This window comes from Zonotrichia leucophrys, chromosome 6 (genome assembly GCF_028769735.1).
Source record: "Zonotrichia leucophrys gambelii isolate GWCS_2022_RI chromosome 6, RI_Zleu_2.0, whole genome shotgun sequence".
Lineage (NCBI taxonomy): Eukaryota > Metazoa > Chordata > Aves > Passeriformes > Passerellidae > Zonotrichia > Zonotrichia leucophrys.
This window is the reverse complement of record NC_088176.1, coordinates 25,365,586-25,391,653: the sequence shown is the minus strand read 5'-3', so window position 1 is coordinate 25,391,653 and position 26,068 is coordinate 25,365,586. Positions and strand designations below refer to the sequence as shown.

The 26,068-nt window shown below is 38.2% G+C and overlaps 1 protein-coding gene across 6 annotated transcripts in view; it reads right to left on the bottom strand.

The window, feature by feature from the left end:
- The window catches only part of NRG3 (neuregulin 3), a 501,669-nt gene that overhangs the window by 236,398 nt on the left and 239,203 nt on the right, over positions 1 to 26,068 (bottom strand). Inside the window, exon 1 of one of the 6 annotated variants that reach the window (XM_064717134.1) lies at positions 22,018 to 22,265. The exons of 4 other annotated variants lie outside the window; for them this stretch is intronic. In XM_064717134.1, coding sequence (XP_064573204.1) covers positions 22,018 to 22,099 — 82 coding nt within the window. In that variant the 5' untranslated portion in view covers positions 22,100 to 22,265. Of the gene's footprint in view, positions 1 to 22,017; positions 22,266 to 26,068 lie in introns of those variants that run through there. One more of the 6 variants, XM_064717138.1, reaches the window with a different exon arrangement.

Genomic DNA, 26,068 nt, shown 5'->3' with positions numbered 1-26,068 from the left:
GTTCCCCGACCCTCCAAGTCTCACCACCTCCTCCATCCGAGTGGGAATTTTGAGGCCAAGTGGAAACCTTGCTGACAGAGGAAATGTGCTTTTTCCATAGCAAAACGACTTGGCTGCTGTGCCTGCACGGGTGTCTCAAACAACACAGGTACCACGTTCATTCTCATCTTAGTCTGTCACTGCACATGTTCCTCTGATACAGGAAAGGCAAAGTAAAGCAATGTGGCTCCCCTGAAGAAGAATAACCTTTTTCTTCCCTACAACAATGCTATGCTTTTTTTATTATAAGCCCATTTCATCAGCTATTTCTACTGTATTTCTTTTCAATGGTGTTCTGAGCTGTGCACATACTCCATTCGTCTCTGCGCCAACTGAAAATTCAGGGGAAAATCTGCCCACATAAAAAGAAGTACATTAAAAAAAATGAAATACAGGTAAATATTTTAACCTACAGTATATAAATCTTATTTTTCTAGTGCTTGCTGTGTTCATAATTTTTTTAAAAAGAAAACAAACAGATTCTGCTACATTATCTTGTGCATCATTCAGAAGGCAGCACTTCCATACAAGAATAGCAGATTTCTCCTCTGATAATAGGATTTCTTTATACCCATAAATGACATCAGAAGATCAGAGACATGATTTTGTCACAAATACTCCATTTGGCTTTGAGCTAGATTTTAAAACTGTGTCACACCTCCACAAGGTTTAACAGGGGAAGTAAAGTTGAAACTCAGTGGCTCAGAAGCAAGAACTAAAATACCCTAGCATACAAATTCACAAAATCAAACTGAATAATCATTTATTGCTGCAGAAACATGCCCACGGTCAAGATCAAAAAGAATTTAGAAAACAGGAAACTTATCCAATTTTCTAAGCTTCAGGCTTGGACTGAATCTGTAACCTGGAGAATGCATTATGCAGTGCTTGTTTGCATCAAATGAGAATGTGACACCTCATCTGCAACCTTATTATCTTAACATCATATTGTATAAAGTGAATTAACAGAAATTACTCTGCAGATCTCTTTGAAAGTCAGCTTTTTTTCCTACCCTGTCCCTTTTGAGAAGTATCAAAACTCTTTCTTAAAGATAACCAGAAAACTCAATATTCAAGGGGGAAAAAAATCCACAAAAAAAAAAAAAAAAAAAAAAAACCAACCAAAAAACCCACTGCAAGTCCCTAATAAGCATTTCAATTCAATGGTAACTTTTTGCTTTTTTGAACACAGAACACCCAAACTTCTCATAAATGTTGAAACACAACCTTTTAAAGCTTTTTAAAAAGTGTTCTCCATTGTCCTTCCTCCCCATCAAAACCCAGTATAATTTAATAAAGCATTAAGGCTCTAGAGGAATGGCTTTTTCTGAGCATAACAGGAGTACAATTTGCAACCAGCTCTAACAAAAGACAGTAATCTCTTCCCTCCTGTTGGCACTGTAATAGCAACAAAGAAAAACATGGCTTTTGTAACCAGACATCAAACACAGCTTGTCAAAAATCTACTCATCTCTCTTCCTTTTAAAGAAGCACCAGCTTCTCAAATCATCTGTTATTACAAAAATTAAATGCTTGTTTGGCCATAAAAATGCTCTATTTGACACACCAAGTGTGCTGTTAGGTTACCACTGTTTCTGTTTTATTATACTTATTACTATTTATCACATGAATTCACTCACCTGCATTGACACCAAGAGACAACACGAGCTCAGGACTCGGTTCAGTGCCAGCTGATAACAAATGGTGCTGCCTGCATACAAGTTCAGGAATATGTACCCAGTATTTGCCTCACAGCTGACATAAATACATTATCTTTAGATAAACATGTGTAGCAGAAAGCCTAGTGCTCAATTAAGACAAGTAAATCAGCATCTGAAATTCACTGTACAACTCGCATTTATGAAGACGTAAACCCCTTGGAAAGTCAGAAATTTGGTGTAACATCCAGCACCTGGCAAGCCATGGCGTACAATACTGAGAATGCTTCACTGTCTGAGCAGCCTTCAAAACTCACTTTGTGTCTAAACACAGAAAGGAGATTAAATCAGACAAGACTTGATAGAACAGCAAAATTACAGACTAATATAGAACAGCTTCAGTCCCAGTGAGGGATCTGGGAGGAATATTTGAGTTCCCTATTGCAGGTACATCGAGAACCAAACATTAAATCATTCAGGCTATATGATTTATTACTCCAAGCCATGCAGACCCATGGAAAGGCACAGATTTCCTGTTTTCTCATTATCTATAAATTTCCTCACCACTGCAGAGAAGTGATCATACAAAAAGTCGATTACATCGTTGAACAGAATATGAAGGGTTAGGTAAGAACTGTAGATGACTAAAACCTAACTTCAATATTTCAAGCATCTCATCAAGGAAAAACAAACCAGATGCCAATTTCACAAGTGAGAAAAAAGTAGAAGGGAGTCTCACCAATGCCAATAAATAATAATATACTGCAAAGACTGAGGAAAACAAAATCAAATCCCCCGCAGAAAAGGAAACTGAACTCAGAGAAAATGGACAAAATTACAAAACTGAACGACATGATGAAAAGGACACATTACAGCTGGAGAGAAAGGAAGATATCTGTGCCTATGGCCATGCCAGTAATGAGCTCCAACAAGGCTAAACCACACCTGAGCTGTATCCAAAGGCAGCTGTTCCCTTTAGGGATACACAATGACCTCTCTGTGTGGTTCTTGGGGCTGTGACATGCTAAAAATTATACGGAACACAGAGGAAACAGACTTTGAGAAGGTAATATTTTTTTAAAATAAACCAGCTCTTTCAGTTAGTTGGTACTCAGCTTTCCTCAGGTCATGACTTCACCAAGTGTAACTGGAAAGAAATGGTAAAGTGCTTTCCCCACAATGACATTTATCAGTTTTTCAGCAGAGAATTAGCAGCAACAAAACCAAGAGCTAGGGACAGAAATAAACATGGCTGAGTAGCCTACATCCAAGCAAATACTGACATCAACCACTTCTGTCCTGGTAAAGGGGTCCAGTATTGATGTACTGACATTTAGAAAGAGATAAATGCTTGTGTGGTTTAAGAAAGAATTTTGAAGCAATATGGACTCCTTTGGCCTAAGTCCCAATCTTCTACATAAGAAATATTCTCCTTTAGAAGTTACATATGTATGGCAAGGGTACATTCAATTTTTTCCTCACAAATCTCAAACATAATCTGTCAGTAAATAAAGCAATTTCAGCACCTATTATTCAGCTCCATGTCTTAAAGCAATTGAAGAAATTTGCTATCATTACATAAAATCCTTTTATAGCTATTCACGACTACACAGTACTGCAGGAAAGTTGAAAGATCATGATAAATCATTATTGCTATCACAACAAACAACACAAAGAACTCTTTACAAGTTGTTAAGGGACAGAAAAAAAGTAAAGATCTGATCTGCATGGAAATTTAAAATATCCCATTATATTAATGCCTATGGCATTGCATCTAAAAGAAAACAGTATCCATGGCCAGATTCTAACAGTTATTATCATTGTTTAAAATAGCCAAACAAGATCAAAACAAAAAATAATAAATTGGTGCAATGAAAAGAAAGCATAATTATTTACAACCTTATAAATTATTTAAAAAACTTGTCTGACTCCACCTTTCAGAGCAAACAGCAATGACTAACATTGCAGCAGATGCAGAAGCCATGCCTATAGCACCATCTCAACCTGCAGCCCATGCCACACCTCACTGATTATTTTAATGGGAGCTAGACTCAGACTTTCATATATGAAGCATACCAAGAGAGTGCATTTAATTGTCTAAATACAGAGTTAACCACGTGCATATGTTTGAATTTAGTGTTTTGCTATATTAAGTGACAGTTTTCTCCTGACACTACTGTTCATTATCTTCAAAAAACATCATAATTTTATTCATTTATTCATAATTTTTTCCTTCAGTTTGGTGTTTATCTATTTTACATCCTGTTGCTTCATTTTTTCTTTGCTCCTTTGTGCTTTCCTTCTCAAACACAAGCTGAATAAGGCATCTATCATAGGGTTCTGATCTTGAGCCAAATTGACATCTCAGTATCCATACTAAAACCACAGAAAATTTCCACATTATTCAAATTAATATTTCACAGACAAATTGGATGACTTGGCAGTTCTTACTGCTACAACTTTAGTTCCATGTCAGAGTGAAAACTGAGGTGCTGAATGACAACTTTCAATTATTAATTCTTTGTACTTAATAAATTTTACAATAGCCTTTTCTGTCCATTTCAGCAAGTCACCACTGGATTACATGCAATATCATTTATGAATCTTCTTTAGGACATATATACAGAAATGAAATCATGTTAACAAACTTCAGTTTGCCCAAGTGACCACAGAAGAGCGAACCCAGAGCTCACAGAACAAGGGTGCTGGCCATTTTCCCAAAAAGGTATCTACACTGCAAAGATTTAGATTTGCAGTACAAATTAACATCATTCTTCTGTGTCTGAGCTCTAGCCAGAACGTTCAGGGTTTGGTTCAAAATGCTTCCAGCTTGGTAACCTGTTTTAGATCCTGTCTCTGTGTGTTTGACCCAGGACACAGCTGTTTGTATTCCTGCTCTGCAGCTATGGTGTGTCCTGTGTTGATGCTCAAGAACTCACCTAAAAATGCTTTCCTGAAAGACTATATCACACTTCTGGCAGTTCCCTGTATTTCTTCTGGGTTTTTCCCCCCTCCACTTCTGCCTTTTCAATTTCACTTTTATTCTTCCATACACTTTAATTAAAATCAGTGAGCTTTTGAAGTTTTCTATTAAATGAAGGCATATCTTGCACACCAGGTGGGCAATTACAAGCACTCACTGCTTGGGCTGCTGGTGAATTTTTCAGATTAACTCACCTAGCTCTTAGAAGAGTAGAAACACATCATTAGACAACATTCACATTCAAAGGAGGCATTAGGAAAAGTGAGACAACTGACTGCATTTCACTTATTTTTAAAATGTAAACAAAACTGATGATACAGCCACTTACGAGGGAACAAGCAGAAGAGACAAATACCAGTAAGACATGTGGAGGAAGTTCTCAGGACTGCAGGATTTGGGCTGTTGTATTTAAAGACTTACTGCTTTCCTGTTTCTTGCCAGAATTTTTTGGCAATTCTATGACAGAGTCAAACATGACACTACCAAAACCAGGTAACTCAAATGAAACCACTATTTTGAGCTAGCTATTTTTATTTACACTCTGCATATTATGAGAGCATTCATCTACTATTGCATAGGTAATAAACCAGGAATAAAACAACCAAATAATAACAAATACTGTACAATATCAGTCGTTCGTTGGGTCAACATGACAGGCAAAAAAATCTGCTTGAACAGACTTCACTGAACAACATTAAGCTGCAAGCTGCTCAATGCAAGTTTGTCCAAGCAAAAGGAACAAAGGAATTGCAGCATTTTTCCTTAGATGTCTTATTAAACCCAGTATAAACCTATTGATATTGAGCATTGACCAATACACAACTGATGTAACTTCTGGAAGAGAGACAAAATTCATAGTTGTTCATACAAGCACAGTGATTAAATCTGTTTCTTTACCCTGCCAGACTGATCACACCATGCATAAGACTTGGAAACCAAGTGCAGGAATCCAGAGCCATGGCAACCAACATCCCTGGACCAGCTCCCAAAACATGCCAGGAAATGGTAAAAGCTGACCATGATAGAAGCATATTCAGCTCCTGAGACCTGCAATCCTGCACAGATGTACATTTCTGCTGAGGCTGGGCAGGAACACAGCAATCTCAGTGAAACAACTGGCCTCTTGGCTGCTCTGAACAATCACTTTCAAACTCAAATGAATACATAACTGCCAAGGATGTGTGGAATATAAGGATATTTTATAAGGGCAATTGAGCCAGAGAAAAAGAAGATGGGAAAGTAATAAATTAACCCAGCCAGCTGTACAGAGCTCAAAAGCAGAAGAGGACCAAGATGAAAATGCAGCAATGCTGCTGTTCCCCATCTGCACCTCTGGAGATTTGCTCAGCCTTGCTACTGGGTGAACACACAACCTGGCAAGAGAACCAAAACTCTGCAAATCAGAGTCCACTGAGACCATCCAATGACCTGTGCCTGGAAACAGCTTCTCAAATGGCATGGCAGAACCTTCTGGCCTCCCTGCTGCCTTCAGAGACTGCATAATCAATGAAATATGACTATCAACACTGATTGCAATGGCAAAATTGGCTTTTAATGGCAATCAACCTGAGTTATAACTGGCTGCTCTAAATTAAGCAGAGTGACACAGAACAGCTCTAGTTTCTCCACACACACTGACTTTTATTAGCAATGTTACATCCTTTAAGTGGAGAGCAGTCTTTCCCAAGCTACTGCTGTTATTTTAAATGCCTCTCACACTGTGAACAAATTTACTTACCAATGCTCTCAAAGCAGTTCTCTAAATCTCAGATCACTAAATTAAGCAGTCATTCAAGCAGCTTATCTCATTAATCATGAGGAGGCAAAGATCTTATGATTTACAGTCAAAACCAAAACTAATTTTCTCTCAAAGGCCAAAACAATTCACTTGAACATCCTTAAAGGAAACATAAGAATGAGACAGTTCATAATAACTTCAGACAAACCTAGTGGGGTTCAAATGATCACATCTGGCTCATGTGATTGCCTTTGTTTTTCTTTTCCAGCTTCTCCTTAATTGGAAAATTAAGGAACAAATCTCGCCAAAGCATAGATTTTTGTTGTGTTTTGTGATTCTCCTGGTTGAACAGAATACACCTCTCCCCTGCCCATCCCCCACACCTTGTTTTGTTATTTTTCCTTTAAAAAGGCTTCCATACATGCAAAAAAGTCCTCAAAAAAACCCCAGAATTTGATCCTGAATGCTTATCACAAACCTTGAATCTTGTGTAAATAGGAGTTCCAGAAATTGGTGAGAAGTTCAAAACTACAAATCATTTCACTCCTACGAAAAATTTCCTACTAATAACACCACCCCAGAGTTAGATTCTAAAAATTATGTGACCTGTTTAGGACATATTAAAGATCTGCAAACCTTCTACATCACTGAATTCTCTCAAGAGAAATACGATGGTACTCAAAACACCTTTTTTTACTCATGCCATCTAGATTACCTTCAACATCTATCATGTGATCTGGACTACTTTCAATACCAATCCTGATACATTTCAAAAGAAGTTACTTTGCCTTTGCTGCATACCCTCATCTGAGCAAAATAAAACAAACCAATGTAATATTTATAGGGTAATAAGCACAAAGAATCTCATCAGAATGCGTTAACTGGGATACAGATGATCCATGATCCCCTAAAACTGTATTATACTCACATGTGATTTACAGCAGGCATTTCTAAAGTAAAATGCATTTTGTCTTAACATTTGTCTCTTTGAAAAGCCTACATAGAAATAGCAACACAAATAAATATTTCATAACATCATGCATAATACTAATAAAAGTCTTCTAAACTAACATATAGAAAAATCAAAACTCCAGATAACTTTTCAAAAGAGAGTTTAATAAGTTAGGGGTCACATGATTTTTTTGTGAAATAGGCACATTCATAAAATGTCCACATTGACAAAACATCTTTTTAAACCACTGGCAATCCAGCCATGGTATGCTGCTTCAACAGGTTCAGTTTCCCCCTTTCAGAGCAGCGACAGCAGCTCGTGCCACATTTCACATCAGGGATTTCCTAAAGCCAACTGCCCTATAAGCTTTGCTGAACCTTTTAATTCCCAGTCTCAGTGACTTCAAAGTAGCATCAGCTGCTCCCAGGGGAACTTTTGGGAGCTACACTGATCCTGCTCAATTTCCCCAAACTGACAAAGGGTGATGAGTCACCTCAGCACTAATCCTAAAATCTCCAAAGTGCAGCAAGTGTCCTCAAAGGAAGGTGAGGCAGCACAGGGACATGCTCCAGTCCCAGAGCTGGGCTGAATTTCTGCCATGACAGGAGAACACAGATTTATGTGTGTGTACCTCTGGGGGCACACACACACAGACACCAAATCACTTGTGTTAGCAGAAAGGTGTCATTTCAACAGTGTTTCTTACTGTATTTAGTGTGAAATTTTATTGATTCACAAAAGAAGTAAGGAATTAACGGATCGAGCCAAATTGATTGGTTTATTTTTAATCAGCTCCAGTAAGAGCCTAAACTCAAACCTAATTATTTCCTGCATGATTTTCTACCATTTTTGTCAGCATATGCATTAGTGCTGAGATCTCAGTTTCAATTCTAATCCTTTGTGCTCTATTTCACAAGTATGTGCAAAAAGAATTTTAGCAATGTTTCCTTCATGATTGTAGCCACTGATTTCAAAGAAGGACTAAATTACTGAACTCCACTAGGTATATTTCTATTTTATGTGAAAAAACTTCTGGGAAATATGTGTGACTTACTTCACATATTGCAAGATTTATAATTTCCCACCCTTACCCATTATATCTAAGCACAACAAATTCAAGAGTGCCTTGATCTATTGTACAGTGATCACAGAAGAATGTTCAGGTGACATATCTGGAATAATTAACACAGAACCAACACACTTTAAGGGACAAAAAAGTGTAAAAATAAAGAACCTTTACTATTACAACCCCTCTTCAGCAGAAATTATTCTGGAAGCCTCACTTATGGGATGAGATCAAGGGCAGAAACTACTCCCATTGCAAGACAGAATGGAGAGGTCACTTAGTCTTGAAGGCACCTTTGTAAAAAGACTTGAGGTTTTATAGATCAGGATTTTCATAATTCTGGAAATAAAGGTTATATTTGATTGTCACTAAATAAAATAAAACCACTGCTGAAATGAGTCCCCATGGGGACATTACAAAGAGCAAATCACCCCTGAAAATTTCCTCCAGCTCTTACTCTTAATAGATTTTAAGAGAATCAAAACAAGCATATCTAAAAAGAAGTCAAACAGCACCTGGAAGCAGCTTAGAGGTTTCTCACAGAGAACATACACAGGGCCAGAGAAAACCCTTTGCCTCATATTTACTGCAGAGTTTAGAGACTGAAAGTACTTCATGCTGCTTTCACGAAGCATGCAACTCAAAACTTTCATCTAGCTACAGTCTTTAGGCTACACACCATGGTAAGATTAAAAGCAAGGTCTGGATGAAAATGGATTCTTTTTGCTTGCAGCCATATTTATTATATCATTCATTATAGTGAATGAAAGCTAGAACATATTGACATTTCTGGCAGAAAGCTTAAGAAAAAAAGAGCTGAAGAAAAAGGAGACTTTTCACTCCATTAGCTGAGGACAGCACATAGAGAAACAAGAAATCTTTACTAAAACAAACCATAATGAAGCAATTTTAAGGCATTAACTTTGCACCAGAACAATATGCCTTGTTGTGCGAGAAATCCAAGGTGGGCATGTTCCTTCTCTCACTGGAGAAGATAAACAAGATCCTGCAAATTAATGAAGCAAAATCAGAGTGTAACACTACGAGAAGGAGCTCTGTACACTTCATAACTAGGTAGGAGCAAATAACTGCATCTGAACCTGCCAGGAAACAGGACTGATGCTTTTACAGGCTGCCTTTCCTGAAAACTACAACACAACTGAAACTGATTGTTCCTCAGTTAAACAATGTCAGTTCTACTCCCTTTGAGCAGCCGAGCTCTCTTCACTGCAGATGACATCAAACTGCAGGAGCAGCTGGTGCACTGAGGAGGCAGCACACTCAACTCTGACATGCCACTAAGGTAATTGAAAATTCAGCAATACTGCACAGGGCAATTGAAAGACACAAACAGCTTTGATCTAATATTGCCATTATCTAATATTGCCAACATCCATCTCTCAATCACATACATGCTTGTTTTAAGATCATAAAAACAATTTCAATATAATTATAATGAATGTTCAATTCTTCCAATTTAATAAGGCTATATCTGATTTTACTACATCAAATTTTTCTAATGTTTTATTGTATAAAAGCAATTAGGACTCTGAGCAATACAGCAGGGGGAAACTTTTTTATCAGAAAAGATGTATTTGGTTAGAAGTCTTCTTACAGTAACACCATTCATCATTGAGCAACACCTGCCTTTGCCAGCTTTTAGGACAGGCATAATCACTTCTGCTTGCTAGTAACAGAAAAGAGACAATGATATGGAATATTTTGAAAATTGAGTACCTAAGTTACAAGCCCTCAAACTGAGCACAAAGAAGTTATCAGCAAAGCTGTAGGGTAAGACATCCTTCACCATAAAAATACAAGGGAACAGCTCTGCTCATCAAGTCTGACATACAGCTGAGGGATGACATGGACACTGAAGAGGAATGCATAGGGATTGGCTGGAATGTTCTTCCCAACTAAGCTGTATATAATTCCAGGCTTAAACTGTATTGAGCACTAAAACAGTCCCTCGGTCCATTAGGGTGTTCTGTTGGGAAAAACCCCAAGGAAATCCAGTGCACATCGATGCACAAGTGCCCATGGGCACACACAAACCTTCTGGGATGACCATGGCCATTGCTCAAGCTCTGCCCTCAGACATTTCCCTATGGACTTGGAGTGGAGGTGCCAAAGGCCATTTAACAGGATCTCTCAGACATATCCTGTTGCAAGTTCTGCCACTCCACTCCTGTGGCTGAGGTGATTTTTCTCTGCTCACACCCCCTCTTGAGGCAAACAAGCAGCTCTGGTTGAAAACTCCATCCCAGTGCCACAGATTGGGACACAATGACATTGAGCATTCTCTTTGCTTTAACCTTCCTCCTCAGCCCTGCCCCATCTAACCCAGCACAGGGTAATCCACATTCAGGACACACTCACCATCCTACACCAGCTATCTTATCTTCCTGGGGTTGCTCTGACTCAGGCAATCAGGATTTTGGCTGGCTGTGCCCAGGAGTGACACACAGGCTGGTTCTAACCTGAAATGGGACTGCCAACAGGAGGCAACGTGACCCCACTGGCGAGTCTGCTGACAAATATTTGAAATTCAAGCTGCGTTGGATTTAACAGCCACTTTAGACCTAGGCTGCCAAGAACCTCAACACTTTGTGCTGTAAAGCAGACACTAAGCTACAGGAAGAAAGTTTCATTGCTCTATAAGCCACTAAACACTTACTCAGGAGTCAGGCCAGAAAGTAATCCCAAGCTTCAAAATTAAAGAAGCAAAGAAGCTCCTACTGCTTGAGCAGGCCATGGGATATGAGAGGTGGTTTCTCCATGAGAGGGAGACAAAGGAGCACAATTCCTGATCTAAAGGGCATGGTCACTGTGCAAGGGAGACCCAAATGACAAACACTGCCACCATCTGTAGAGGCTTTGAGGGAAGAGGAATGGAAAATGTAAGAGGCCATTGTATGAATTATTTCCTTGATCCCTTCCTCTATCACTCTCTTCTTCCAATAAAACGTGCACATGGTAATATTGAAAAGAATTACCTCTGCATGTGTTTCTTTCATCAGCCTGGCACACATTGCAAGATAATAAGGAGAATGAATAGATTTCCCTCCCGCCAGATGTGGTCTGGAGTCAGAAACACCCCAGCTATAAATGAGTTCTACCAGCTCCACAGGAATCCTTTATTTTATTTTTAAGTGACTTAAATAATCTAAAAATTATTTGCATGCACAAATTTTCAATCACAGAATGGTTGGAGGCTAATTGGAGAATTATCTTTCCAGCAGGGAAGTATTCACACTTATTTTGCATGGCAGGTTCTGTTCACTGTTAAAATAATATTTGCTTATTTGTTCTAACAAAGTATGTTAATAAATGCATGGGTTTTGGAAGAGTAGATAAAACCCTTAGGAAACAGAATCTTCCCAGTGGTGCACCTACATCCTCATGGCACCACATCCTTACAGTGGAAATGCTGGGACACATTCAGTTTGCCATGCCTACAAATTACCCTGTCCTTCCCCACAACCTTCAGACACACAGACCTGGAGGTTTTTAAAAGATGCTTTCTTAGCTTTGTCCCAGACAGATATTTTTATTCTTTGTGAGCATTGTCTTATTAATCCTATTGGCAAAATTTTTGCTTATTTGATTAAAACTCCATAAAGATAATATGCTGTGGTTCTAAGACACCTGATTTGTCAGCCAAAACAAAAATTACACCCAGAAAAGCATTAAGTCCATCTAAGTTTCAGGAGAACCCAGAAAGGGTGGCAAGATCTTGCTCAGGTCACCAGTTCCTAACACAGCAGCTGCAGGAGAATTGCAATAGCATGGAATTTGCTACAGACATGAAATTTCTTAGCCATGACTTGAGTGGGAATTTGCCTCACAGAGAGCCTGAAACTGCTCAGCCAGGCTGTGCTTGAAACCTGAGCCAGATCATGTTTACACTCTCACTTGTCAGCAGCACAGACAGAGCTCAGGATGTTCTCATTAGCCTCTGCATTTTAACAACACAAAACACATTACCCCACCAAACAAAACAAACAAATCCCCACAACCCCACAGTGTACCTTATTATTCTCCAAGTCAGACTTCCAAGACACGAGCTCAGAAAAGCATTCAATTTTATCTTTTGAGATCATTTCAGAGAGCATGGCTTCACACTGCCCAAGATAGAGCTTTATGCAATCTAAGATGGCATAGTCCAATAAGAGAAAATGACAGAATTCATTTCATGTACCTTCTCTCATAACTGCAGATCAAAAATTATGAGGAAGAGGATCACAATGGGGAATTGCAAGATTTTAAATAAGGTAACATTTGGTTGCATTTAGCAAATAGAAAAGCAATCTGTAAAAAACACGGACATTATAGGAGAATACAAGGAAAAAAATTTATACTGACCCAAATGATCTCAGTACATAATAAGAAACTGTTGTGTTTTTCTGTGCTAGTCTGAAGTCACAGCAATTAGTAGCACTGTTAATTGTATGAGAACACCACTTTTAGCTGAGATGCCACTGCACTCTTAAAAACAAATCAGCCCAAGGAAAAGTCCTGAACCCCCCCTAGTCAGGACAGGTGTTTAGAGCTGAATGGAGTGGATGTCTCATTGCTTTGGATGTGCTGGCAGATTTGCTGCCTCTCTGTACTGGGCCAGAAGGAAATATTTAGAACACACCAAACACGAGACAGGCCCACAGCGCAGCTATGCACAAAGATTTGCAAGAGCTCCATACAACATATCTAACAAAACATACCCTGCCTACTAAGGCAGACTGACAAATAAGCAGTTAAATCTCACAAGCATTCCCAGGTTGTAATTCAATTAATGCTTTTAATCACACAACTATTAAAAATATGCATGGCAATATCAATATTAGCCATCACAAACTTTCGCATCAGCACTTTTACAGCTCATGTATCAGTCCTGAGGTACTGTTGTATCTACTTGATTTCTTTGACACTCTTTGAATGAAAGATTCTACCTTTTTATATAGAAAAGATAATGACCAAAAGGAGTGAAACTTGAGGTAAGTTTCACTCAATGGACTAGAGACAAGATGATGAATGAACTCACTCAGTTAATAGCCTGTAATCCAGTTACTGACTACACTGCTTGTTGCCTCCTGCAACCACAGCACGTGGCAGAAAAACACAAGACTTTTTGCCAATGGCCAAAAGCAAGTGTCACTGCTTTCACATGTACGTCTTAGGACAGCATTTAAGTAGGAATATCTAGCCTATGCCAACATGATAAATGACCTTGTTTTTCATGGATGCTTTGTACCAACAGCTAAACCATTAACCTATAAAGGGACAAATGAGAATTTGATGGATTTTTAAATATTGTTTGTACATAGAAACTCTGTAATGATTTTAAAACAAACTAAAATAAAATATTGAAGGGCTTCCATTAGACTCAGCAATTCACAGCACATAGTGCATTCTCCATTCCAGAACAATTTAACTTTTTTTAACAGTTATTTTCATTATAGTCACATTTTTATTGAGTGTAGGGAGAAATAGATGTGCCATGGCTCCTACTGTAAAATTAAAAAATATCAGTTTATCTATTTGTAGCGTATATGAAAACAAGTCAAAGTTAATGATGCCTAAAGGCTATTGCCTATTTTCTGCTTTACTACAAAAAGCCTTAGAAATCAGTAGGGCCCATAAATCACTTGACTATTCTGCAAATCTTGTCATTACACTTACAATTTCTTGCCCCTCTCTGGGGTTTAAGAATCTGCTTATTACTGCAAATGCTTTGCATACATTACAGACACAAGATTGTGTGAGACAAAAAAACTACAGGCAGTAAAAAGCAAACTCCCTTCAGCCTTCAGCCTCATTGTCTAAAGTTAGTAACACTATTTAGTCCTTCCTTGCTTTTATGAAGAGTAAGTTTTGCTTCTCCACCACTTTCCAGGTTCTCATTTAAAAATCAATGAGACTTCAAAAGAAATGAATACATTTTCTTGGAGGTGCGCACAGTTCTTCCAGAGCATGGATCAAAGCTGGAGTAAATTTCTATAAACACTTCTCATTATCTTTGAGGATTCACCAACTCTTTCAACCATACTGGGGATTTCAAATTGGCCAGTAGGATATGTCATTAGATCCAATTTCTATGGTTTCACAGACAGATTTACCTTTTCTCAAATAAATGATTATGCAGCAGCAGTCTGTCATCAGCCCCTGCTCCCCACTTTTTAATTGTAAATGCATACATTGCAAATCAAAGACATTCAAGTTTTGAGCTGATCAGACTGCACTACAAATAAGCATTAGAAAAGTAGAAATTAGGCCAGTACTTCCCAAATACACATTCCCACAGACCAGTGCTTCACAGCTTTGTGCCCATTAAGTGAGGCCACAGAAGAGAAAGACATGAATGAGCAGAGGTAATTATAACAGTCAAAGGGATCAAACTCCAGTTAAGATTAATACTAATTGCACATTAATCAATTATTCTAGAACAGTGAAAAATATGACAGACAGCATATCTCAAGTAACTGGATTGATAGGAGTTGTAGATAGGCCTTTCCCTTTTTCATTTATAAACAAGGCTAGACAGGAAATTCTTAATAAACATACTTGCACAGGCATCCCTTCTACACAATCCAAAACAGTCAAAGAGAATTCAGACTAGTCATTCACGTAAAATTCCCCTGCACAAAAGGAATTCAGTGGCTCCAATCATTTCTTCAAATGAGGCAGCTGATTGTAACTTCAGAAAGCAATGCCAAGTGGCTAACAGGAAGATCAAAGCATTTTACTGTCTGCACTGAGAAGATTACACTGTTAGACTAAAAGCAATTCAGACAAAGACTGATGAAAGATGAATCCATTTTCTTTTGGAACTGAGCAGTTTGGACATTAAAGTATTTAGACAATTTTACATTAGAACTCCATAGCAGAACCAGCAGTCTCAGTTCTAACATTTATGGTCTTTGTTCAGAAAAATACTTTGAAATGAATGGATGCAGTATTATTGCATAGCCAAAAATAAATTTGTAGCAGAACTAGTTAATTGTTTTTTGCACTGTTAGACCATTCTCAAGACATACAGAATGAAACCAAATGTTCTCTCCTTTTCCCACACAAAATAGGAAGCAGATTATCATGGATAGGTCCAGATTGCACCCTTTGCCTAATAAATGGAATAATTTACTAGAGCAGAATCAGGCTTGTCACATCTGTGAACAGAAATCCTTATCCTGACCTTAGAAAACTGGCCAGTTCACAGGACAATAAACACTGCACTTGCTGGTACTTGCACACATTTACAATACAAGCACTGAAGATTAAAAACAAAAAGCTTTAAATAACAGGCTTCCCAGAAGATGGTCAGCTAAGCAGGAAAGGTGAGAGGTTCCTGCACTTTTATACCAAAAGCACTGAAAGAAAGGTGAAAGATACCTGAATTGCCCAAACTTTCCAATATTAAAAGCTTCTTCTTGCATCTCTGACCAGGTTCAAAATGCACACATGCTTATAGAAGCTCATTTATGTGTCTTAAAAGAATTCTTAACCTTTTTTTTTTCCAAAGCTCAACTGTAAATATTTCTGTGCTTCATTGTTACGTGATAGAATGAAACCTCACAGAGAAAGTAACAATATTCTTGCTCCATAAAACATGGTTTGGAAACCGTGCTGAAAGAGATTCTGTACATGCATGCAGGCTGCCTATTCTAACCAGCTGAAGACAGTACAATTCACACATAATTGCCTAGCTCATTACATCAAATCTTGTAAATATTTTATTACACTGCTTTACAGAAAATGCTCTTTGAATGTGCCACTGCTGCACGTTTTACACCTACTCAGCCATTATACTGGAAAGAGGTGAGTGCCATCATGCACAGCAGAGAACAAGGTATCAGAAGCTGTACAGCAAAGAAAAAGCAAGCAAATACAGAGGATTTATACTGGCTACTTTCTCTGCATGACAGCCTAAAAATTTAAGTGTGTCTCATTAAAGTTTTGCTTGTCAGTAGTTCATTCCTTTAGCAGAACCCCTGCCTCACAAAAGGATGTGTAAAAATGGGCAATGGATACAGCACGGAAGCAGCTATAGCAGAAGTCTGCCACATAGGCCATATGTTTTAGGTGGGAAAATAATACTTTATTGGGATTTTGCCTAAAAATACCAGCACTTCCGTTCCACCTAAAACAATAACATTCTCAGCTTCCTTGGCTCCTGAAGTCTCCCATGGAAAGCAAACTACAAAGGAGGCATTGCCCAGAGATACTTAATCCTTTCGTGTTTGATTGCAGTCCACTCACTACAGTATGAGGCAGTCAGACTTTATGCCAGACTATCTTTCCACAATTCATTCACAACCTTGTCTTGTCTCCCTCTCTCTCCCAGTTAGCTAAAAAGCTATTACAAATTTGTAGCTAACGATGATTAAGGTGTTCCCTTTCTATGCACATTGAATGATACAATCTGTTGGAAAACGACAATTGTCAGATCTGTCAAGAACCATTGACTGTCATGCTGTGCTTTTCTTAACTAGCAATGGAAACTTGGGTGGGTTTAATTTGTAACCAGTCCAGTCAGAGTAGGATAATGAGAATTAAAAACAAGTCTTAAAAGCACCTTTTACCCCATTCCTCTTCTTTCCAGGCCTGACTTCATCCCTGATCCTCTGCCTCCTCCCCTGCAGGGGAATGCCACCTCTCAAGTCCACCCACTACCAAAACCTTGGCATGCAAACCCATTTCACAGCTGAAGAAGCCTATATTTCAGGTTTCATTTGCATTTACTGACAAATTGTTTGTACTGCTTACATGCAAAATAGTGCTATAATTTTTATACAAGTGTTTTAAATACAGAACTGGTCTTTAAAAATGAGTATTTGTGGAAAAATAATAAATGCAATAAATAGCTGTGATATTCAAAATGAGGACAGAGCTATGAAACTAAATCAAGAATCCAGGCCTACATATTTCTTAGAAGCATAATTTTTCAGTGGAGAAGTAAGATGTAGCTATAATGTATAGCTTTCTATAAAGAAAAGCTATACATTAAACCACTAAACCCTTTAGAAGAACAACAAACAAAACTCAGCATCTATGCTAAGTGTACAATCATTATTGCTCACAGGATAAAGAATCTACAAGCAGAAATGTTACCTCCTCACTTACTGCTGGAAAAGAGATTGGTCTTTGGTTTATTGAATCAATGACAGTGACTGCTACAAGAAGATCTAGCATATTTACTAAGCGAATTTCTGAATATACTGAAAAAAAAATTCTTATTTGTCTTAGTTGGCCTTTATCCCCTGAAAATTACTGGTATACTTCTATGAGCAATACAAGTGTTCTATTGCTCACCTGTTCTCTTGGGACAGATTATTGGGAATAATACCTGGGGAAAAAAAATTGTCAGCAGCAGAAATAACTGAACAGCACAGCTGGTATTGGAGAGATTGCACAAGAACTTTCATTTCAGAAGTAGAAAGGCAGAACTCTCAGCACTAAAATCAAACCAGATCCTAAAGCACACTGCTTGGTGCCACTGCTTGATTATTTCCTTGATTCAAGATGCATCTTCTTGCATTTTGATTTTGATGTTTTTGTGACTGAAGTACCACCATATTTTTAGCATCACTATTTGTGGCACAGAATTTAAATTTACTATCACTGTGGGTGATGTTTAACCTATTACATGTGATCACTTAACATCACCCAACTAGTGGTGAGCAAGACATGGAAGATTCTTCTACCTTCCTCATGTTTCCATAGGTTTTTCCAAGTATGCACCTCGGTAGCTAATGGAATAGCCAGTCCATATGTTTATTAGCAAAACACAACACTCTGTTATTTAAGAAAAATGTTTTGAACTGGGAATATTAACTTTCATACGTTCTGTTACTCTCATAATCTTAACTGTGTATTTACAAAATGTAAAAATGTAGAGACCACCCACTTATTTCACCCAGCACTGTATCTGTCTTCCTTCTTTAGTGTCAGGAATAAAAAGCTCCTCCATCTTCTACAGTCCCTTGTAACAGGCCATTTACAACCACATATGTCATATATGCATATATATTAGATATTGTCATAAGATCTTTGGGGCACTTTTATGCCCACTTAAATAAATAGAGGAAGGATTATTTTTAAGAGGAAATCATAGGCACATCTCTGAAGCTCAGAAAGACATGTGGTAAAACCAGCTCAGCTCTAGTTGAGGGTACAGAGAGTATGTATATAACCTTCAGCAGCATGGGTCAACTTCCAAACTATTTTGATGAAAAATTAATTTTAAACAAAAAACCTGATTTGTTCTATTTATTTAGCGTTGACAGCGCCACAAAAGCAACGCTGCTTTTCAGTGACATTTACCAGTGCAGGTTTGTTTTTTCTTTTAAATAATGCAAGAAAGCTGGATGACCTTTTTCACTGGTGCCTAACCTGTCACACAAGCAGTTCACTCGTTCTCTGTTTACCAGAGAAAACCAACTTAAAGGCAGCCTGACCTGAACCAGCACAGGCTGAGTGCTAGAGAGCACGGTTCATATCACACAGGCAGCACCTCAGATTTCAGCCTGTGTCAGTGCTGACATGCACCAGCTTGGTCAGAAAACACCTCTGGGCTCCAGATAAATCCTGCCCCATTTCAGGAAAAGCACATGTGAGTATCAATTGAGCTGTTCCTCATGGTGTCCAAACACCTGTACAGCTCCTCCAGGGTGTGCTCCACAGCACAGACACTGCTTCAGAGCACGAGAAAATCTCTCCATCATAAACAAGAAGTAACACTAACAGGTACTTGCTAGCACTGAATCACCTCTCTTTATTGCAATGTTTCTCTTTATTGCAGTATCATTTTAATTAGCACTTACAAGACAGGCCTGTGAGATCTTGTGAAGCATGGGGCACACATGATGGGTTCTTAAAGCATCATTTCTGTCTGTTTAATAATTATGGTGATATGCTGAACACTACCCAGGATATTAGACATTCATTAGGATGTTATCTTTGCTCTCTAGGAGGGATTTTATGTTTTCATATTACTTAAATATATGCTGTGGTGTTAACCAATTTTAAATACTCATAAACACAGGGAAGATGAAGTTTTATCTGTGTTTGAATTTCATAAGCTTATACTGTTTGAAAAACTCCAAACTTCAGATAAAACTTGTGCTTTTATTGATGCCCTCTGTGTCTGCTTGATCCCCAAAAACCTCCCCAAAAACAGTCTAGTGTTCAAACCACCAGTTCAAATAAGGGAGAGTGGAGAAGGATAAATCATTATAAACTGATTTTCTTATGTAAACTCTGAATCCTAGGAAAAGGAGACATAAACACCAATCGGTTTCTGTCACTGCAGATAATGAAAGCAGATCTTACAAAGGCTTTTGCTGGTAGGAGAGGCTCCATAATTTATTCCCAACAGTATTTTAATTTAGCCAACCTCAAACGAAACAAGCACAGAAGGAATTGCAATTCTGAAATGTTTTTCTCCAAGTGTTTCCCAGGGTTACTCTGCTGTAACTACCCCAGCTGAAGGTTGTACCTCACATCAAAACCAGCTCTTAGTTTGCCAGTTTGATCCTCTAAAGCTTTTTCAATTACTCATTTCCCCTGATTTCTCATCTATCAGAGGAATAAAGATGGCTGCACAGAGCAGGAAAGCAAAAAGAGAGGACAGAGAAATTCAGTTTGGCAAAGCTACTTTCACAAAATGAGAGTATTAGCACAGCACTGCATCAGACATTTCAGTAGCTTCTCATTAGAAGCTTTAACATAAACATGTTTTCAAAAATACCTTAAAAAGAATATTTATAAAACTATTCATCAATTTTTCTACTTCATCCCTCAAAGCACACATATTTTTACAGCAGAGTATTCAAAGCACAGAAAATCTTGAATCATGTAGAGTGAAACTTGTACTACAAACATTTTTCCAGATTTTAATTCTCAGCTAAGCAAAATAAATTTTAAATTCACACTCTGATGATGAAGAAAAATGAACAAGACAAAATAACTTGCTGAGCCTCATATTTTTCTCTACAAGCATAGGCAATTTGTTCTGCTCAGGATTAAATGCATACCTGAAAAATTTTCACATCTGAAGAAGCTACCTTGAGAAGAAAAATAGAAGGGCACAAACTTCTTACAGGAAAAGGTAAAAGCATTCTCTTTTCTTTCTAACATTGGAACCTTACTTTGTTTGAACAAAGGATAGCCTTTCTCTAGCATTCAGTTCCACTGAAGATATGATTTTATCCCTGTTACACAGCACTTTGTGTAGAAATGGACATTCTTTAAATTCAGAAAAAGCTGCAGCTCAAAATAAAACAAATCTATTTCCCAGGATTACTCCATTCCAAGTACTTTAGCTGAGGGATGCATATAGATTAAAAGCTAGCCCTTAGCTTGCAAGCTTGATCCACACATTTCCATTTGCTTTTCCAGGTATCCATGCACAAAGTTCTATCCCTGATCCACAGACAAGAGTTTCCTCTTATTGTGAATTATGCGGAGCTGCATTACAAACACGTTACAGAGTTGTGCTGAAGCAGGAAGGGCACAGCTTTATCCACAGCCACAAGGGGTGGCACAGATGCTGAGCATGTATGGCAGCAGTGGTGCAACACCTCTACATTCACTGATCAAGCTTAAACTGAAGCACACACTGGGCAGAAGCCACGGGAAGAGACCCAGAGGTGGAAGACTCTGGTTCATGGAAGTTAAAGTTTCACCAACACCACACAGAGATTCAGGCTCTCTACAGAAAACTTCTTCACTATTTTAGATACTTTGAAAAAGGGCACTATGGTAATATTTTAATATTTATGAAGAATTCAACACAATGAAGAGATTAAAATATTTTCCTAGCAGTTTACTAAGTTTTATAAATACCAACACCCACAGGTTTCTATATTTTACAAAGATCAATATTTCGCCACCATCGTAAGAATAATTCAGTCTTGGTGATCTCATGAGCCACATTTAGCTAATATTACACAAGTTACAACCAGCCCTCTACACCAGCTCCCAGCAGGACACACCAGATCCCATATTTTCTTAGCCTGCCACCAAAAGCAAGCATGCAGCAGCTCTGCAATATCCCCCAGCCATGTCTGACATTTTAACAGCTTCTCTGCCCCTGCTCACAGAGCCAGAGCACAGGGATGGGCACAGGGGCAGACACAGCCATCAGTCCTGGTTCCACCTGGAACCTTGGCAGCAAAGCCAGAGAGGGCAGCTCCCTCTGCTCAGGCACCACACACACAAACCCTCGCTGAGTCTTCTCCTTGCTGCCACTGCCAGGGAGCACAGTTTGCTTCTGGAACAATCTACAGCTCCACTATGGCACTGGACTGCGTGGCTTGCACCAAATCCTCGCTTTTTCCTGCTGCCATCTCTCATGCACTGTACCCCTCCCAGCTCAGGACCATATTCACCACGTTACATACAAAGAATGAACATCTACTGCCATTCCAACAATTCTTTCAGACCTCATTTCAGCATAAAAGATTCACAAGGAAAGAAAATTGAAGGACAAATAAAGCATCATAAAATGTAGCCTGTGGGTCACTGCATGAGCATGGCTGTAACAAGAGAATAAATCACAACACCACAACACAAAATAGCACTTACTTACAGCAGGATCCACATGCTGCTCTTCTTTCCTCCTCACAGGGCAATGGAGCCAGGGCTGCCACAGCAGCTCCAAGCCCATCAGGAATCTCACAGGTACCTTGAAATCACCTCTCTGAGGCTGAAAGTACCCAGATCACATTGCCCATCCTCAGCCTTTCCCTAGGGTCAGGACTTGGAGTCATCCATAGTCATAAAACTTTAAACTTTTCCTAAAGAAAAGCCAAAACTCCCCATGGCACTTCCTTCAGAGGCAAGGCAGCAACTGCCCCACACCTGCCCTGCCCTGTGTTTTGTTCTCAATCTCCAGGCCCTGCCCCAGGGCTAGGGAACAAAGTTAATTAAGGTCATTAACAGCTTCAGCTGGGCTGGGCTGGCCACAGCTGCCTCAGATCCCCACTACAAATGATCAGCTATTGAGCACACCTGAGTGGCAGGGTGAGTACTCACTGAGGCTACAGGAGAAATCACTCTGAGCACAAAGAAAGGCATTTTAATTTGGAATAGGTGACTTACCCTTCAAGGTTACACCCTACAGTTAGACAGCAGACAGGAAGGAAATCTATCTGCATAATAATATTTTATTAATGATACGAGCTGAAACACATCAAAGCCTTCCTTCCTAGAGCCTTAGTGTGTTCTTACACATCCAAGCAGGCAGGAAAAGCTGTGTCAGGGAGGAGAAGCTACTCCATGCTCAGCCTTCTTGCACCAAAAAAAAACCCCCAAAAACCCAGATGATGATGATGATGATGATTATTATTACTTTTGTCTCACTAGATATCCTGGAGAAGAACCTATAGAGCAAACCTTTGAAAAATCCCACTGATTGCTCATGTTTTCAGCCCACTTTAAATGGAGAAAAATTCTGTTGTAGAAACAACCTTTCCTCTGTTCCGAGGACAAGCATAGGAAAGAAGCAGCAGTAAGAACCCATGCAGGTTCCTGTAGGGATTAATTACCTGTGAGGAATGCTGGGACTCTGCTCTAGGGGGAATTCAGGACAGGTTATCCTTACCCAACAACAGCCTCACTGTGCTGGGAGAGCAAAGCAGCTCCTACCATGGACTGCACTCCTAAGGAGAGACACACAACTTCACAGGGCTCACTCAGAGCAAATAAATGCCAAAAAAATTTAAAAATTGTATAAATGAAGAATTAAAAGTAACAGACCCAGTTGTGGATTATTTAGTAGACAATTTTACAAAATTTTACAACGTTTTTATCTAAATGTTTTTATCTCAACTAACAATTTGAATATGATCTTTCATTTAAAATCACGTGACTCCACCACATCCGTGAAGTTGGACACAAATTTCAAAGGGAATATATGTATCAGCAGGCAGCATTTGATTTTCTCTTTCTAATTAATGGGTTGACAAATTTAATATATTCCTTGCCTCTATATTTATAGCCAAAAATTTAAATGACATAGTTAAGATATTCTTGCTCATCAGAAACAAGGAGGATTAAAAGATTTTTACTGCAGACAAACTAACATGAAATTCAAAAGATCATGTTGTTTTTCTAAATACTGGGGGGACTATTAAAGTTATACACAAATATTTCTTCAAAGAAAATAGATTTAACCTTCTCTCAGGAATCAGGATATTCTGTAAAAAAATTACTGATGGCTGTAACAGCCAATCTGATTGTTTTCCAAGTTTCCAGAATACCAAAGCTGCAAATGCCCAATAATGTTTTGGGAGATTTTTAAATGAAAGGGAAAACCCCTCCTGAGCCTTCATGTTACTGCTCTGACCTGCCTGCTCTCAGAAGCAATTCTATCTTCAAGAATGTTTAGAATTACAATTTTTTCCTCACTGCATATCATGTCCTTTACAGAGTACAATATCTGGGGACTTTAACGCTCTTAGACCATTCAATCCCTTCAAAAATAGGTCGAGCTCCTTTTTAAAGTTCCAGTAAGAGACATCCTTGGAACAGTCTGCATGACAATTTGCTTCCTTTCTGCTTCAAATCACCAGATCATACCACTCCTCATAGGACAGACAAAAAAAAAAGCATTAAAAACAATTAATGACTATTTGTGTGCTGCTCATCAAAAACGTTACATGGATCAAAGATGAGCAAATATTTCATAACCTAAAAGTGCTCAAGAGAGGTGGGAGAAGGAAGTAAAGAAAACAATGAGCAAAGATATTAACACAGAATCAAACCATTATCATCTGCTGGGATTATTTACGTACTCATGTTAAATTGAATTCTACCGCAGTTCTAGAAAATTAAATTTTAGAAATGCACATAAAAATCTTGGCTGTAGCCATTATTCAAGCTTCAAAAATTAATAAAAGTTCTTAATTAATATTCATGCCTCCAGATTTCTATATTCATATAAGTATTGGAATGAATTTATTCATCAGAAACGTTCTAATATTTGGTAATTTAATAATAGTTGATTAATTCTGGCACAGCAGTTTTCAACTGGGCTGATTTCATTCAAAGTTATTGGTCTGACTCATGTTTATGATGTACATAACAGTTAATGTTGCAGGTAGTACAACTAAACATTAATAACGTGACTGGTTACAAAATCTGCAGGATAATTAGTCTTTATATATTTTAAATCCATTAAGCACTGCTACATTTAAAATAGATGTTACTATTTGTAAATGAAATTGCTCTTTGGTCTGAACTTCCCATGTTAGCTCAGTAAATTAATGCTTTCAGGGCAATTAGAAATCTAAAATAATCTGGAAGCACAAAGTCCTGCTGAAAATGCAGCAATATACTAAATGGGTGGGGTTTTTTTCCAAGGAACCAAATAGTGAAATTGCTGTTTTGCAGTTCAGGCAGGATTTTTTTGTCATCTCTGACAAGAATCAGCAAATATAGCTTTGCCTTCGGCATTTGGTGTTTACATGGACCTCCTGATAAAGAGTAGGGAAATGTCAGGTGAGCACTGAAATGACTGATGTTACATTTCAGTGTTATTAATACTATTATTTTCCACACTTTTTCAGAACACATGACAGAAAACCCATTCACATCAGAAGGTGAGAATATTAAACAAGTTATGTGTTTCTTTATAAAAATATGGACTATTTAACAAAGCAACAGATGTAATGTACATTTGCTTCAAAGTACATTTACTTCATGTGTCCAGATAAGGAGCATCTGGAAACACAGAGATGTAATGAACACAGAAATATAATCTGGAAACAGAAACATAATTTGGGAATAAAAGCTGTCCAAAGAGTTCACGTTCATCTCTGCCTGTAATGGACATGTACATCTGAACTTGTTTTATTCATCTTCCTGACATAGGAGAATATTTTAAAAAATACTTCAAGTTACCTTAATAGAACAAGTTGCAGAATGTTTTACCACACAGAGGACTTGCCAAGAAAAATGTAAGCAAAGAAATATTAAACTGCTTTGCTTTAAATATAGTATTTGATAACAAGAGCTACAATTACTAATCAAGGACATCAAAGACAAAACACATACGCTCCAAGAGAGCTTAAATGTAAATTACTCCTTGAAAAAGACACAGCTTCATGCAATGTAATCAGATTCCTACCAATTATGGCATTAGAAGATTAATAGTAAAATACAAAACAAAAGTAGAAATGGGAACACATAGGACAGAACGGGAACCTTTTTTTTTTTTTTTTTTTTTCCCCAGAAATACCATTTTTTATTTATATTAATCATTAAACAGGCAGACCAAAAACAGAAAGACAAGCTGGGGCTATAAGACAGATGCTCTTCTTCATCACTTCTCTTTGCTATTGAAATGCCATCTTCCTGGTATGAAAACCTGTTTCTCAAGGTTATCTTCCAGGCCTTGCTCTTTCTCAGCCCCATCTTCTTCTTTTCTAACTTGATGTAATTTAATTTAATTCAATTTAAGGAAATCTTTTCTTAAATTAAATAATGGTGTTTGGCTTTACAGGTTACATACATGCTCCTGCAGCAGTTTTACAGCTTTAAACAAATCACGGAGGGAATCCTGTCAGAACTTTCCTGTAGTGGGTATGGGGGAGATTGAGCTAAAATGAACACAAATAAATGAAGTCCAAGCCCT